Here is a 16491-nt window from a genome sequence, read left to right as displayed (position 1 = left end):
GCCTCAGACACTTGACACTTACTAGCTGTGTGACCCTGGGCAAGTCACTTAACCCCCATTGCCCCGAAAAAAAAAAAAAAGAAGTAATCAGCATAATAGTAAATGAAAGCAGCCTTCAGATAAACTGAAGTTTCAAATTAAATACACAGAAATGAGAAACAGAATTTCAGATCTCCGAAAGTTAAAACCAGAATCTTAACGAAATACAGGAAAATTAAAAGAAATACTACACAAATTTCAGCATCACAAATTAATGAAAACAGATTATAAAATGAAAACAGATCTGATGCCTTTATCCAACCATTACCTAAATGGGAGCACTTAAAGATGGCACTGATCGGAGCCACAAAAAGGGAAGGAATGGTGAGCAGAGAATACAAGTCGCAATAAGAACAAAGAGGGAAAGAGAAGGCAACACAATGCAATGGAAATAACATTGAATTGTACTCAGATAACTTGGGTTTAAATCTTGGCTCTGTTCAGAGAGAACAGTAAGAGATTTGAGGGAAGGAGAGAAACGAGGGAAGGAAAAGCAAGACTGGCCCACTATAACCAGGTTATCTGTTGTGACTACAAAAATAAACTAGGTTTTCTCCTTTTACCAGAACCTTCAGTCTAAGTCTGGGAAAGAAGGGTACAAGGGATTCCCAGCTCAAAGTAGCCTTGCCTTCTGCATTCTGAAACTATTTATATTTAGCATAGTGCTTGATACATAGTAGGTGTTTAATAAATACTGACTGATTATGAAGCAGGGTTAGGGGTGATTTTTCTAGAGTGTATTTTTTTTTTACACTCTGAGGAAAGGTATCCTTTAGCAATAAACACTACTAACTCACAGAGTTGCTTAACAGTAGGGTGTAGAAGTTCAAATAGGGAATATGTTTCATTGCAGAAAGACACACAGAGCCTTTTATCAACACCTGAGTGGAGAAGTACAGTGACCAGTTCCTGCTCTGGGCTTAGCCTGGGGGCAAGGGAGAAGGAAGACTAGCTTCTTCAACGTTAAAAAGCCAAAAACAAAAACAACACCCCGCCCCAAACCTAAGTGGTTAAAAAAAAGATAGAAAGGGGGTAAGAGAGGGTGCTTTTTACTGAGTTTCTCTAATATTGACTCTGTGAAGCCTACTCAGCATTTCCTGGGACATCTTTAAGGGAGCATCTGGCCACTTCACTGTTACGGAGAGACAGTATCATATAATGAAAAGAGCCCAAGACCAAGTACTTGTTCCTCCTAGCTGTGTAAACGTTGGCAAAATGGTCTCTCTGAATCTGTTCATTCATTTGTAAAATGGGAATAATAATAATACTTGAAAAAACCTTCTACACAGATTTGTTGTGAGGAACAAATGGTTTGACATATGTGAAGTACTCTATAATTTTATAAATATAAGCTATTTTAATTTTTAGTCATGATTTAAAAAATTTTAAGAGACAAACTATTTTTATAAGTATCTTATTTACTTACTAGCCATACCATTTATTTAGAGGTAGCTGATGGAGCAGTGGATAGAATGCTGACTTGGAAAAGGGCACTTAGGAAAACCTGAGTTCAAATCCAGCCTCAGACACATATCCAGGTGATGCTGTCCAAGTCACTTAACTTTTGTTAGCTTCAATTTCCTCAACTGTAAAATGGGGATAAAAATAGTACCTAGCCCACAGAGTGGTTGTGAGGCTCAAATGAGATCATAATTTTAAAAAAGTGCTTAGCACAGCACCTGGAACATAGTTTGTAGGCACCATATAAAATGACTGTTCCTTTTTCCTTCCCTATTTGGTACTTACCAATAAATGAGATACCACAGGGTAATATATGGCACACTTAACTCTCTATATAAATGTGTTTGGATAAAAAATGTTTATATCTATTATTTGATCCATATAGCTATCCATTCAAACATCTATCAATCTATCTCAGTAATCATACTGAGAGTTCTTTGAGGATAGAGAATGGTGTGTGTGTGTGTGTGTGTGTGTGTGTGTGTGTATACATATATTTCTAACCCTCACAGAACAAGTATAAAAAAGGTACTGAATAAATAACTATTAGACAATTATTTGTGAATTTAGTGATTTTACAAGATGTTTCATTTTGTAGGCTCCCCATAAGTTCTCATCAATCTTAAAATAAGTATTAACAGATTAAGATTTCTTACATTAAAAAATTCAAATGGTTATGAAGTGTACTGTAAAGGAATTTCACAAATTAATAATTTTCTATCAAACCTGAGTGGTCAACAGGAATTACTAATGATTGAGCTTAAAATACATGGAATTACAAAGAATTAAAAGGCTATTTGAGGGGCAGCTAGGTGGTGCACTGGATAGAGCACCGGCCCTGGAGTCAGGAGGACCTGAGTTCAAATCCGACCTCAGACACTTAACACTTACTGGCTGTGTGACCCTGGGCAAGTCACTTAACCCCAATTGCCTCACTTAAAAAAAAAAAGCTATTTGATCATTCCTTTTATTAGGAATAGCTAAAAGTAATTTAACCCCATTTTAAAGAGATTTAACTAAGAGATACAAAGTTATAGTAATAGTAAGTAAACTCTGATCTCTAATCACATTCACGATTTTTATAGTTACTGAATATTCCATTTACCTATTTAACAAGTTTCCTTTTTAAATTTACAAACACTTCATTTTCTAGATTGTTTATAATTACCTTTTCTCTTTGATCATCTAAACATATCTCTAAATGCTGTCTCCCTTTTCAAACAGAAATCTTATTATATATCTCTATAATAATAAAATACATACCTATATTAGGATGATTCAATATCTTCATTATTCGTACTTCTCGAAATAACTGTCAAAGAAAGCAATTATGAAAATATTTTTGTGAATACTTTAATTATGATCTCATTTGAATAAAAGGAGCCACATAGATACAATAATCACATGCAATCAGAAGATACTAGTTTACAACATATTCCAGTATCACAGTATTGGACTAGATATCAAGATACCTAAGTTTTGGTTGCATCACTGTTACTAAAACAACTTTAAGCAAATCATTTAAATTTTCTAAAACTCAGTTTTCTCATCTTCAAAATGAAGATGGAGGAAATGATTTTTAAGGTCTTTTATAGAGTTAACATTCAATATGTGTGTATATATATATATATATATATATTCCATGTTTTTAATTGAGTTCTTTATTTTTACTGAGTACATGATTTAATCTGTAAAGGTATTTCTACTACCAATACAAACTTCTCACTTTGGTGAAAGATTAATGAATTGCAAATGACAAAAAAAGCCATAACTTGATATCCAACTTTCTGGTGATAAACCACCCTGTAGTTGAAGCCTTTCTGGTTTGTTAGGATTTGCTTCATCTTATAGAGTTTTCATTCCAAGATATTCAACATAGGTAATAATGGAATATGCTTCTGGGCTTCCTTAAACATTCCTGCCCACCATAAAATGAAAATTGTTGATAACAATTTTATTACATTTTTTTAGTTTCAAGTGTTCTCCTTATCATGTTCCCCTTTCCTATCCATTAAGAAAGCAAGAAAAACAAACCCTGTTACAAATACTTATAATCAAGCAAAACAAATTCTGGCATTAAACATGTTTTTAAAAAAGTTAAAATCTGCACTCTTAAGTCCATCACCTCTCTATGTGAGGGTGCATAGCATGTTTTGTCATAAATTTTTTGAAATTGACAGTTTAATTATGATCAAAGTTCCTAAGTATTTCAAAATTAATTTGTTTCCACAGTGTTGTGATTGTTTAAATTACTTTCTTGGGTTCTACATATTAGTTTGCATCAGTTCATACATAGAATTCTTCCAAGGCTTTTAAAAAACCATCCCCATCATCATTTTTTTGGGGGGTGAGGCAATTGGGGTTAAGTGACTTGCCCAAGGTCACACAGCTAGTAAGTGTCAAGTATCTGAGGTCAAATTTGAATTCAGGTCCTCCTGAATCCAGGAAGGGTGCTCTATCCACTGCGCCACCTAGCTGCACCCATTTCTTTTTTTAATGTGAAAATTTTAATATATATTTTTGCAAATTATGTGTATGAACAACTTTTAACTTTTAAAAAAAACTGAGTTCCAAATTTTCTCCCTCTCTTGTCCCTCTCCTCTGTCACTGAGAAAAAGCAATTAGATACATAGATTTTATGCAGTCATGCAAAACATATTTACATATCAGCCATGTTGCAAAAGAAAACATAAACCAAAATAAAAGAAAAACAAAGTACAAAAAAAGTATACTTCGATCTGTATTCAGACTCCATCAGTTCTTTCTCTGGAAGTGGATATAGCATTTTTTATCATAAGTCTTAGAAAATTATACTGCTGAGAATAGCTAAGTCATTCACAGTTGATCACCATACAATATTGCTGTTAATGTGTATGTCCTCTTGGTTCTACTCACTTCACTTAGCATCAGTTCATGTAAGTCTTTCCAGGTATCTTGCTTATCATTTCTTTCTTTTTTTCCTTTTTTTGCAGGGCAATGAGGGTTAAGTGACTTGTCCAGGGTCAGGCAGCTAGTAAGGCTCATTATTTCTTATAGCACAATAGTATTCCATCACAATAGTATACCACAATTTGTTCAGTCATTTCCAAATTGATGGGCATCCCCCTCAATTTCCATTTCTTTGCCATTACAAAAAGACCTACTATAAACATTGTTGCACAAATTGATTCTTTTCCTTTTCTTTGATCTTTCTGGGATACAGACCTAGTAGTGGTATTGCTGCCTGAAAAGGTAGGCATAGTTTTATAGCCCTTTTGACATAGTTCCATATTGCTGTCCAGAATGATTGGATCAGTTCACAACTCCATCAAGGGTGCATTAGTGTCCCAATTTTTCCACATCCCCTCCAACGTTTGTCATTTCCCTTTTCTTTCATATTAGTTAATCTGATAGGTGTGAGGAAGATCTTAGAGTTGTTTTAATTTGCATTTCTCTGATCAACAGTAATTTAAAACATTTTTATATGACTACAGATAGCTTTGATTCTTCTGAAAATGCCTATTCATATCTTTTGATCATTTATCAATTGGGGAATGACTTGTATTCTTATAAATTTGTCTCAGTTCTTCATATATTTGAGAAATGAGGCCTTTATCAGAGAAATTGGCTGTAAATTTCCACCCCTCCCCCCATTATCTGCTATCTTTCTAATCTTGGCTCCACTGGCTTTGTATAAAACCTTTTTAATTTAATGTAATCAAAATTATCCATTTTATATCCCATAATCCCCTCTATCTTATGTTTGGTCATAAATTCTCCCCTTATCAATACATTTGACAAGTAAACTATTCCATATTCCCTCTAATTTGCTTATATCATTCTATTTCTAAATCATATACCCACTTTGACTGTATCTTGTAAGAATTGGAACAACACCCCCTGCTGAGAGGGACATTGTGAGAATCAGGCCTGAAAAGAAAATCTGGAAGTGACCTTTCTGGGGTTTCCAAGGTCAGATTGGCATCCGGAAGTTATGTCTAACACCTGTGGGTCATGTCAATCAAAGCTACCACCAATTAGGTTGGAACTATGTGTGAAGACAGCCCTGCTTCCTGTTTCACAGGGGGCTTCTGGGAGAAGCTGCTGAGAAGTGGGCTCTTTTCGTCCAGGACTTTGGTGTGGTGGGAGAACTTCATGTGGACTGCTAAGACAAGCGAGGGTTTCTCTCTGGCTATACCAAATAGATCTAAGCTAGAATTGTCTATGCTATAAGGGATCTGTTCTCAACCTCTCTTCACTAACTTCCCTTTTTTTTTTTTTGGGGGGGGGGAGAATGAGGGTTAAGTGACTTGCCCAGGGTCACACAGCTAGTAAGTGTCAAGTGTCTGAGGCCGGATTTGAACTCAGGAACTCCTGAATCCAGGGCCGGTGCTTTATCCACTGCGCCACCTAGCTGCCCCAATCTCTAGGTTTTTAATTGAATTTTCTTCCTCTTGAAATCTTTGGTGATTTTAGCTTTTTATTTTCACATTCCCTGCACTCACTTTCTGATTCTTCTCCCTTTTGTGAGATCTAGACTGTGTCCTTCCCTCCCACTTTGAGCAATTTACTTTTCACTGGGTGGGTTCTCTGCCCCAAGTAACTTCTAAGGGCAAAATCCCCAGATGCATTTCAGTCCCCTTTCCATCCAGCCTACTATAACCATAGTTCTGCCTCTAGCTTTCCTTCTCTAGCTGGTCTGAATCAGCATTTACCACATTTTACAGGCTTACAAGAGGGTATGTGGGTATTCTGAGTAAAATCTCTGTAGTTAAGAGTTTTCCTAAACTAGGGACTGCTCTAGGCAGAAGGATAAGCTGCTTTCCTCTACCCCCTTACACACACACACACACACACACTCTTTCTCTATCTCTATCTCCCTTTGTGTAACTAGGCAGAATCAAGGTGTACAGCATGTTGCAATCGTTAAGCAAGGGCAGGAAGTGAGGTGTCTCAGCAAAGTCTCTGCCAAAGGAGGGAAATTCCTGATCAGGTCCCAAGAATAAGCCAAAGGACTCATACATTCACCTTGCTTGAGGGGGTGAAGTTGGTGGGGAAATGGTATTGAGTAACTTCCTTAATGATGACAGTGCTCCAGTTATTAAATAAGACTATCTTCTTTAGCTCCTTTCTTTCTTGTCCTGGGAATTCAACAGCCAATTTTTCTACCACTGATGCAGAATTCCTCTTTTGGGAAGTGTTGAGTTCATGGAGAATGGGGAAAATGTTCAGTCCACTATCTTATTGGTGATGTTACCAGAAAGGATGTTATCTTATTTTACTAAGAAAACTGAAACCATCTGATCCCAAGTTGCCTCTTCTAATTACGGTCATCGCAAAAACCCTTGACCTCATCTTCCACTCTCTCCTCTAGTCCCCCAGTTTCTGACAAAGAGGTAGCCCTTCTCCTTGCCAAAACCAATCTTGCAGCATACTACAAACTCAATTATCCCCTCTGTCTCACTAATCTTCATCTTCTATCAACTAGTTCCATAAACAAATGGCCTCTGTATTCCCTAAACTTAAAAACCTTCAATAGACCCAACAATGTTTTCTTATTTTTATTTGTATCCTCTGCATCTAGCACAGAGCCTGACACATAGTAGACACTTAATAGATTGCTTAAAGATCGAGTGAGGACTTCTATTTTGAGGAAGAAAAAACATTTCTCTCTAATATTGTTTACATTATCAACTCCTTGGCCTATAACTGAATTTTCCAATTTATTAGATTCTGAATTAAATTATTCCTGCAATTTTTTTTAAAAAGCAACAACCCTTAAAAAAAAGAACAAAAGAAAAAAAGGCATCTTTAGAATCAAGCCTTTTAGAATGAGTATAATATTCTTGGGTCAAAAACTTGTTAAAAAAAAAAAACAACAGATGTTGGAGCAGCTAGGTGGTGGCAGTGGATAAAGCACCAGCCCTGGATTGAGGAGGACCTGAGTTCAAATGTGACCTCAGACACTTGACACTTACTAACTGTGTGACCCTGCAAAAATAAAAAATAAAAAAAAAGATGTGCTTTGCCTCTTTTGTTTAATGTATAAGATGGGTTAAAGTACATGCAAATCTTTATATTCTCATAAAATAAATAAGACTAGAATCTAGAAAATATGTCCTCTTAAAAATTCTGTAACATTAATTCATTCTCATTTTAAATTTATGCAGTACTTTGTGAATTCTGTCAATGAAAAATTATTGTGGATACTATATGAGGGTAGGGGAAGTGTTTTTACTAAGGAAATATTATTCAGCTACTAATTTAGTAAATGTTTCTGAAAGCTATTTTTTCTCCTTTTAAGGGTTTTTCTAAAATGCAAAGAAAAAAAAAACTGTGGTTTTCCTAATGGAAAGTAACTATGCTTGGAAATGTCAAAATATCACAATAAAACCAGACATTTTAACCAAGTCATTTCTCTCTTCTACATAACATATAAGTACTAAGAAAGCATGTTTAAACATATTTAAAATTTACAGAATGTTAAACTATTAAAATCTGCAAGTAAACAGCAAATCAACATGCTAATTTTTAAGTATGACGTTTTTAAAAGTTTTTAAGCTGAATACAAAACTTCCTCTGCAACAATTTTAAAAAATCATCCATTTTAGAGCATCAAAACTATTAATGGTGCATCTTCAGATAGAGTCAAATTGTTTTTTTTTCCATGATTACTACTCTGCCCTAACAGTAATCTAAGGACATAGTATTGATGACCAATTATTTAATTTAATTTAATTTATATGTTCCTAATGAATTGAGGCTAATAAAATAAAAGAACTCAAAATGTTTTCCATGGAAAAGGAAGTTCATTAATGAAGCTTGACTTCAGTATATATATATATATTTTTTTGGGGGGCTGGGCAGTGGGGGTTAAGTGACTTGCCCAAGGTCACACAGCTAGTGTCAAGTGTCTGAGGCCGGATTTGAACTCAGGTACTCCTGAATCCGGGGCCGGTGCTCTATCCACTGCGCTACCTAGCCGCCCCTCAGTATATTTTTATAATCTGAAAACCCAGCACCCCATATGTGCCCAAGAATATACTTTGAATCTAAGAATTAACAACTTACTTGCAGATCTCAAAAAAAAAAAAAGTTGGGTCAGACTCTAGCTGGCTGCTACATTAACTTTATAGAATAATGGTCAATATAGAATAATAAACATGAGTCCATTACTGACAGGAATCCTATTGTATTTTTATATATTTTAATGTTTCTAAAGGTTACTCTGGATTGAGGCTCAAGGATATAGGAGTGTCAGTAGGAACATGAGGGGCATTATACCAACTTTTAAGAATGGGGAGGTAGAGGCTAGGGTAAAGATGGGCTCACTCCTTTAGCCCCAAATGATCACCTCTTAAGAAAAGGTGCTCTCTTTGGACATGATTTCTTTACTGTACCTGAAAACTTATTCAGAGCTATATTTCCATAAGAAGGGATCAGAGAAATATAGTGGTTATTTCAAGGAAAGAAAAAGGCAAAAAGACTGAACATTTGGTAGAAAAGCTCTTGGGGAAGCCTAACTAAAGCTATCTAGAAATTAATGAGAGAACATAAAATTTTCTATAGTGAAATATATTGTTTTAAATTGTCAAAGAGTTAACAAATTATTACCTTTGCCTCGTATATAAGTAAAGAAAAAAAATGAACAAATCACTCTTAATGTTATTCCTGACTCCACGGCCGGTGCTCTATCCACTGTGCCACCTAGCTGCCCCTATCATTCACTTTAAAAGTTAGTGTAATTTCATGCTGATTCTGGAAAATTTGGCATAAATATTCTAATTAGGCATTTAGTTTAATAACTTTTGTCATCTAGTTATTTTTGGCTGAGACATGAATTTCATGCTTTGTTCCAAATTATGTTTATGACTCCTATCCTAAAAGTACAAGGAATAGGGACTAGCAGGCAATTACCAAAGAATGAAAATAGAAACACAACCTTCCAAGTTTGCATTAACTTAATTAAGACCTATCCCAGGCAATTTATAACAACATCCTGACATAAGTTATCAAAAGACTACAAATTCAGTAAGATGACTTAGCTGGCAGAAATGTAAATTTTTGTTTTATTCTGACCATGTGAAAGCAATGAGTCAATTTACCTGAGAGACTCTATTTTGGAGCAGTAGGGTTAGTAATCAGACCTCTGAGTAGATAAAAGTTAACCTCTGAGTTGGTTCTGAGAAAAATCTTCAGTTGGATCAAGAAACAGAACTCAGAACTTGAACTATCACCTGCAACTTGGTAAAGCTGAATGGATAAAGAAAATGGATTTTCATTGGCTAAGCAAAACTTATCTCGAGACTCAGAAAAGACCTTCAAGCATGTCTAGGAATAGAACCTAGCATATGAGACTGCTGCCTGAAAGGGTGGAAGTCTCTCATAGCTCACAACCACGGAAGGAGACTTGAAAATCCTTACAGATCTCAGGCTTATAACTTCATTTGCTTAAACCTGCCAGAAGATCTGCTAGCAGAGCAGAACTGTATAAGCCCCACCAAGAGAATGGAGAAAACCAGAAGAACAGTTGCTCGATGCAACAGAGAATGGTTATAAAGAATTATTCCTGAAAGGGGATGAAAGCCAATAAAGGCTCAGTCCTGGAGTCCCAGGGCCAATACGTTCCCTACTCATATGCTTCTATACTATATTTTGAAAGTCTGTGCCCAATGTCCCTCATGGTCACTATATGTGTTGATAGGAAAATTTTCCAAATTTAGAGTGGAATGTTCTATCTGAATCATTTCAGTTTGTCTCCTGTTTGGTGCCTTTTTCTGATAAGAGTTAGTGGTGTTATCTTGGCTGATTATGTTCAATGGGAAGAACATGTAGGATGCTGTTCAGGAGCTACAGTTTTAAGTAGTATCAGTACTACTATAATGTTTACTCACTAGGCCCCAAGAGTAAGAAGCACAGCCCTATCCTTATCTATCATATTCCTATAAGAAGTGTATTCTTTCTATTATCCCTGAAAACTGCTTCTGATGAGGTTTTCTCAAATTTTCATTAAAGTAATTTAAAAAGGGGCAGCTAGGTGGCACAGTGGATAAAGCATGGCCCTAGATTCAGGGAGTACCTGAGTTCAAATCGAGCCTCAGGGACTTGACACTTTACTAGCTGTGTGACCCTGGGAAAGTCACTTAACCCCTGTTGCCCTGTTCCCTCCCCCCCCAAAAAAGGTAATTTAAAACAGATTCAATATTTTCATGAATCTGAATTTTATCAGTATGGGTCTCTCCTCCAATAACACAGTTCAGCCTCTTCCATAAGACAGCAGATAGTTTTTAAGAATTGTCATAGCCAAAAAAAACTATTCTGTGGCTGGAATGACACCGTTCTTTCCTGGTTCTCTTCTTATGTATCTGCTTCTTCTCTATCTCCTTTGTGTGATTTTACTTCAGGCCATATCTATTAGCTGCGGGAGTTCCCAAGGTTCTACTCATATAATATTTCACTTGGTGACATCAACAACCATGGATCCAATTATCATGTCTATGTAGATGAGTCTTGGGTCTATTTGTCTAGTCCTAACTTCTGGTTTCACACCTTCACATGCCTATTAGACATCTCAAGCTATAAGTCCTATAGATATCTTAAAATATATTTAAAGCTGAACTCATTATCTTTACCCCCAAATTCTCTCCTCTTCCTCTCTTCCTTGCTTCCCTATTAGTGTTAAAGGTACTGCCATTATCCTAGACATCCAAGAAGCATATAACATGGGGATTAACTTTAACTCTTCAGTCTTACTCCTACCACACAAATCACTGACTCTTATCCCTACTTTTGTAACATCTCCTATGTACATCTTTCTCTCCTCTGACATGCTACTACCATGATGCAGGCCCTCATCTCTTCATACCTACCCTGCTGCAAATATGGAGTGTATGGGGTGTTTAGGGAAGACTAGCACCTCCAGTATGAGGGCTTGCTAAGCCCTTTTCAAGGCTGCTTATCCACCTCTGGTGTCCACCTGGCATTCAACTGTAGTGTCTACAGTGTTCACGGCCTGGTAAACCATCTCAGCAGATGGGCTAAACCAGGTTGAGGGTAATTGATGAGCCTCAAGCGCCTAAGTGAGCTAGGGGGGTGTCCACCCCAAGAATATGAAGACTTCCCCCAGAGATGGGAGAATGAGAAACAGTTTGTTCCAATGGCCATGAAGGTGGCTAGAACAGGGCCTGTAGAGTTCCTAGAGCTTAATCAGGCATCAAAGAGAACACGGTCATCTACTATATCCTGGTTCGTCCCCAGTTGTCTTGACTTTTGTCCTGCCACCAGACTTCAGTGACTCAGGAAGCAAGAGTGGGGCTGACAGAGTTTCTGCAACTTTGACTCACTTAAATCCAATTCACGCACAAGTCAAGATATTACCTGTGTTGTCACTGGTCCTCTCTGAAAACAACAACTGCAATATTCTTTTGACTGATCTCCCTGCATCTTCTCTCCCCACTTCAGTTCATCCCCTTTACTCCTATTCAATAAAGTCCAATGTGTCTCTATCACCTTTAGAACAATTCATAAAAATCCCATGTTTGGCTTTGAAGGCCCTTCCATTCTTCTTATGCTTTATTCCTCCGTTATAGCTCTATGATCCAGTAACACTGGATTTCTTGCTGCTTCTCAGATATGGCCCTCCATCTTCAGGCCCTAAGTATTTTTACTGGCTACTCTCCATGGTTGGAACTCTTTCCTGCCTCCTAGCTTCCTTCAAGTCCCATCTTTGGCTCCCTAGTCTTTGTGCCTCCTCTATGAAGTTACTCCCAAGATATTTGTATGTATCTTGTTTGTCCATAGCTATTTGCGTGTTGGCTTCCCCATTATACTGTGAACTCCTTGACAGCATGAACTGTTTTTTTTCCTCCTTTCTTTAAGCCAGCACAGTGCCTGGCACATAGGAGGTGCTTGCTAGTTTACGACATCTGGTTTTTGCTGCTAAATCTACTAGACTTACTATTCAGTAAAAATGAAAGGCATAAACAAGGAGGAAAAATGAGATACTGTTCAAATAAGTTTCCTCCAGAGACCTGAGGAAAATCTTGCTGTCAGCAAGCTGAAGATTAAAGGAGTAAATAATTCTTTCTTCATTCCTGAAGAGATGAAGCCTATGTAGACTGAGTTTTGGATAAAAAATTCCAAGTATTTTCCACCCCAGTGTGAAATTAAGTTATTTCTGTACATATGTATGCTTACAGAACCTGCTATAACTGGAATACTTTTTCCTTTAGTTCAAGAACCAGTAGAGGCCAGCTAGGTGGTGTAGTGGGTACAGTACCAATCCTGAAGTCAGGAGGATCTGAGTTGAAATATTGCCTCAGACACTTATGAGCTGTGTGACCGTGGACAAGTCACTTAACTCCAATTGCCTCTCCCGCCCTATCCCCCCCAAAAGAACCAGTGACAGGTCTGAGACTGTTAGTAACAGCAATACCATACCATCTAGGCTCCTAATTTTGACTCCTTATATAATATTAAATAGTCATAAAACAGATGGGCCACAGAGTGCAACTGTAGTGGTAACAGCAGGGGCAGCCAGTAAGAGGTCATGAGTTGTGGTCATGGAACACATGACTGGAAAGAATCTCTAACTGGAAATCAACTCCCTTGGTCTGGGCACCTGGAGCTGGCCCAGGCCATAAAGTGGTACTCTAGCAGTGATAGCAAGGACTCAGACCAGGACCAAGAGAAGATACTCAGTGGAGCAAAACCCACCGCATGCCTTGAGCTGACAGAACTGAACAAGCCCTACTGTCCTCCATCCTTGCCAACATAGCCAGCAACATCACTGATGTCTCAGCAACAAAGTCTCAGAGCACAGAACAGCATGAGGACATGGAGCAAGTTGGACAATATACAGGCTGTCCTGAGCAGTAGCTCAACTCAGTTGAAGAATGTCCCTGATCAGCCAGCTCCTCCAAGTGCTTGTTGGAAGCCCTGCTCCCTTTTCAGACTTACAACCATTTTCTAGAATAGCTGCTTATGTCTATAGTAGACTTTCTGAGATCTACATCAACTCAAAAGAGTAGGTTGTGGTATAATTTGGGAGTCTTATGAAGACAGTTTCTGGAGATCTCTCCCTTGTTCCTGCCTCCTCTACCACTTACTTACTTACTGCTTCTATAGAAACTTAACTTACACAGAATCATATAAGAAGACCTACTGAAGGTCATAAGGTGGACTTCCCAGGAAGTCTTGATACCACGCAGCCATGGCTAAATACATGGGGAGGGAGAAGCGCTATGATGGAGTGACAGTAGAGAGAGGAGGACTGGGGCAGGAACTGGAACATTGCTATGAATATTATTAAGCGACTGATAAGTGGGGAAGAAATTGAACTTTGACCTCCTTGGCATCATTCCTTCATGTTGGGGCATGAGTTAATGATAAGGATGAGTTGGTTACCTCTATTTCTCAGACCCACAGTTTTTACATATTTGATCCTTTAATTTTATTTATTTTGGCCTATCACCCTTGATGGACATCTATCTCCCCGCCCCCAAAACAACAAAAAATAGTAAACAGACAGACACACACACACACACAAACACACAGACCAAGACCAAAGTACACCAAATGAAAGTGGAATTTCTTTTTTACCATGCCTTTATTATTTGAAATTTAAGAGAAAACACTAATACATTTCTTTAGACTAGAAATATTTTGTAATGTTTCTCAGAAATCATAAGTTTCATAACAGAAATCACTTGTAAAAACAATTTTTTGGCTTTTAGTCACTCAAGACATAGAATGACACAGCCATTGAGAATCCATGTTTTTCTCTGTGCTCACATCTTTTAGCAGTTTACACAAAAGCAACCATGGTATCTAGTCTAGGAACACGCTCAGGTAAGGATGAAATAATGGCCAACAAACATGTACATCCAGATATTCTCTATGTTATGAATCTGCAGCTATAACAGATCTGAGCTGGTTCTAAAATGTTGTATTAGCTGCCAGCCACAGTGCTTCAGCTAAGCAATGTGTTGTTTAAATCAACAAAAAACACATAATCCAAGAAGGACACAGACCAAAGTTCCTTCTTGCAGAATGAGTGTATATTCACTTCCATAGAGGGAAGACTCAACTAAAATAATCGATATTTCTATTGATCAGAAGTTTTATATTCGATATATCAGATGTTGTATTAATACTCAATTTAAAAGTAATGTTAAGGGGCAGCTAGGTGGCGCAGTGGATAAAACAATGGCCCTAGATTCAGGAGGATCTGAATCAGACATTTGACACTTAGTAGCTGTGTGACACTGGGCAAGTCATTTAACCCTCATTGCCCCCTACCCTCAAAAAGTAATGTTAAGACTGACTGCAGTCTTAACACATAGAATAGAAACTATATGGCATTTTACAGAACTGGTAAGCTCTAAAAACTGGCATATCTGACTAGTTTCTAGACAAAACTTTAGTCCAATAATCATAATAAAGAAGGAAGCAGCTGAACATATTTTCCCCAACAAAATGTAAACTTTTTGAAGGCAAGCATTGCTTTATTTTTGTTTTGCAAACCCAGTGCCTAGGACAGGGCCTGGCACATTGTAGAAATTTGATAAATGCTTGCTGATTTATATAATTTCCTAGGATAAAATTCTGCTTTAGAAGGCCAAAGCCTATCCTTGTCTCATTTACTTATATAATAGCTTTTGTCCTATTATATTCTGACAAGCACTACTGAGGAATCAGGGAATATTTTGCTTTTATCTGCAAAATTTTTGCTATAAACATCAAATACTTTACTTTCAAAGTTGCATGTTTATTTTGAAGTAATGTAGTCTTTGTGTTTGAGAATGTTTTCAAGCTTTGAAAATTCCCAGTAGAATGATAAATGGTATTTGTTTGCTCTGGCAATCTTTCTTGTTTTTCTTCACACTCTGCTTTACCTACTTTTAATTATGTGTTGTACTTCATAGGAATTTAGTGAGTTCTTAGCTTAAGTCTATAGACTATGAGATGACCATATCAACAGCAAAATAACAATCTGGAACCATAAGAATTAACTCTGAACTAAATTTCACTATCAATTATTTCTTATTTCTAAACATGACAGTTAACAAAGCCTTTGCCATACTTTTATATCATTCAGGTATTTGAACAGTAGATAAAAATTACTGAATTTGGCTACTATGTCACATTTCCTGTGTGACCGTGACCAAATTACTTACCTTCACTGGGCCTCAATTTTCTCATCTATAAAAAGAGGTTGTACTGGATATGACCTCTGAAGTCCCTTTCAGCTCTAAATTTTTTGCTCTATAATCTTACATTTCTAATAATTATTTGATAAGTAATTCATTAGTAAAAACAGACAATAAACTCAGGCTCCATTTCTATCCAACTTTTTAAAAAATTGAGTGTGGCATAAATTTGTGCTTTTGTCTACCCTTTCTCTATGTCTTCTGAATTCTTTCATCTGGATTATATACATATCCCTCCCCAACTGTCTAACTTACCTTTCACAATATATTTTTTGGGGTGAGGCAATTGGGGTTAAGTGATCTGCCCAGGGTCACACAGCTAGTAAGTGTCAAGGGTCTGAGGCCGGATTTGAATTCAGGTCCTCCTGAATCCAGGGCCAGTGCTCTATCCACTTCACCACCTAGCTTGCCCCCACAATATTTTTAATATAGTGATTTTTGATAATTTTAGTGCAAATATCAAATTTTCCCCTTTCAGAACATCTTACTTTAGGGATGTAGCTCATATTTAGAATTAGTGTATATTCAGTCCAAAACTCTATATTTTAAAGATATTTATACTCTATTTTTTCATCCAATTCATGTATTTCAGTAGCAGCCCCAATCAGAGAGACTGAGAAGCTAAGACAGTATACTGCATTTAAACAATATCTTAAAACTGTCTCCCATATTCTATTCATCGTTATGAAATAAAGAAACGGGGCAGCTAGGTGGCGCAGTGGATAGAGCACTGGCCCTGAATTCAGGAGGACCTGAGTTCAAATCTAGCCTCAGACACTTAACCCTTTTTAGCTGTGTGACC

At 37.1% G+C, this 16491-nt stretch overlaps 1 protein-coding gene across 1 annotated transcript in view; it reads right to left on the bottom strand.

Annotated features, from left to right (window-relative positions):
• Positions 1–16491, bottom strand: part of MARK1 (microtubule affinity regulating kinase 1) — a 143795-nt gene that overhangs the window by 67578 nt on the left and 59726 nt on the right. Inside the window, 1 exon segment of the mRNA XM_044003527.1 lies at positions 2764–2812. Coding sequence (XP_043859462.1) covers positions 2764–2812 — 49 coding nt within the window.

Source organism: Dromiciops gliroides, chromosome 4, assembly GCF_019393635.1.
Source record: "Dromiciops gliroides isolate mDroGli1 chromosome 4, mDroGli1.pri, whole genome shotgun sequence".
Classification (NCBI taxonomy): domain Eukaryota; kingdom Metazoa; phylum Chordata; class Mammalia; order Microbiotheria; family Microbiotheriidae; genus Dromiciops; species Dromiciops gliroides.
Note: the sequence above shows the minus strand (reverse complement) of the source record. Positions and strands in the feature narration are given on the sequence as shown.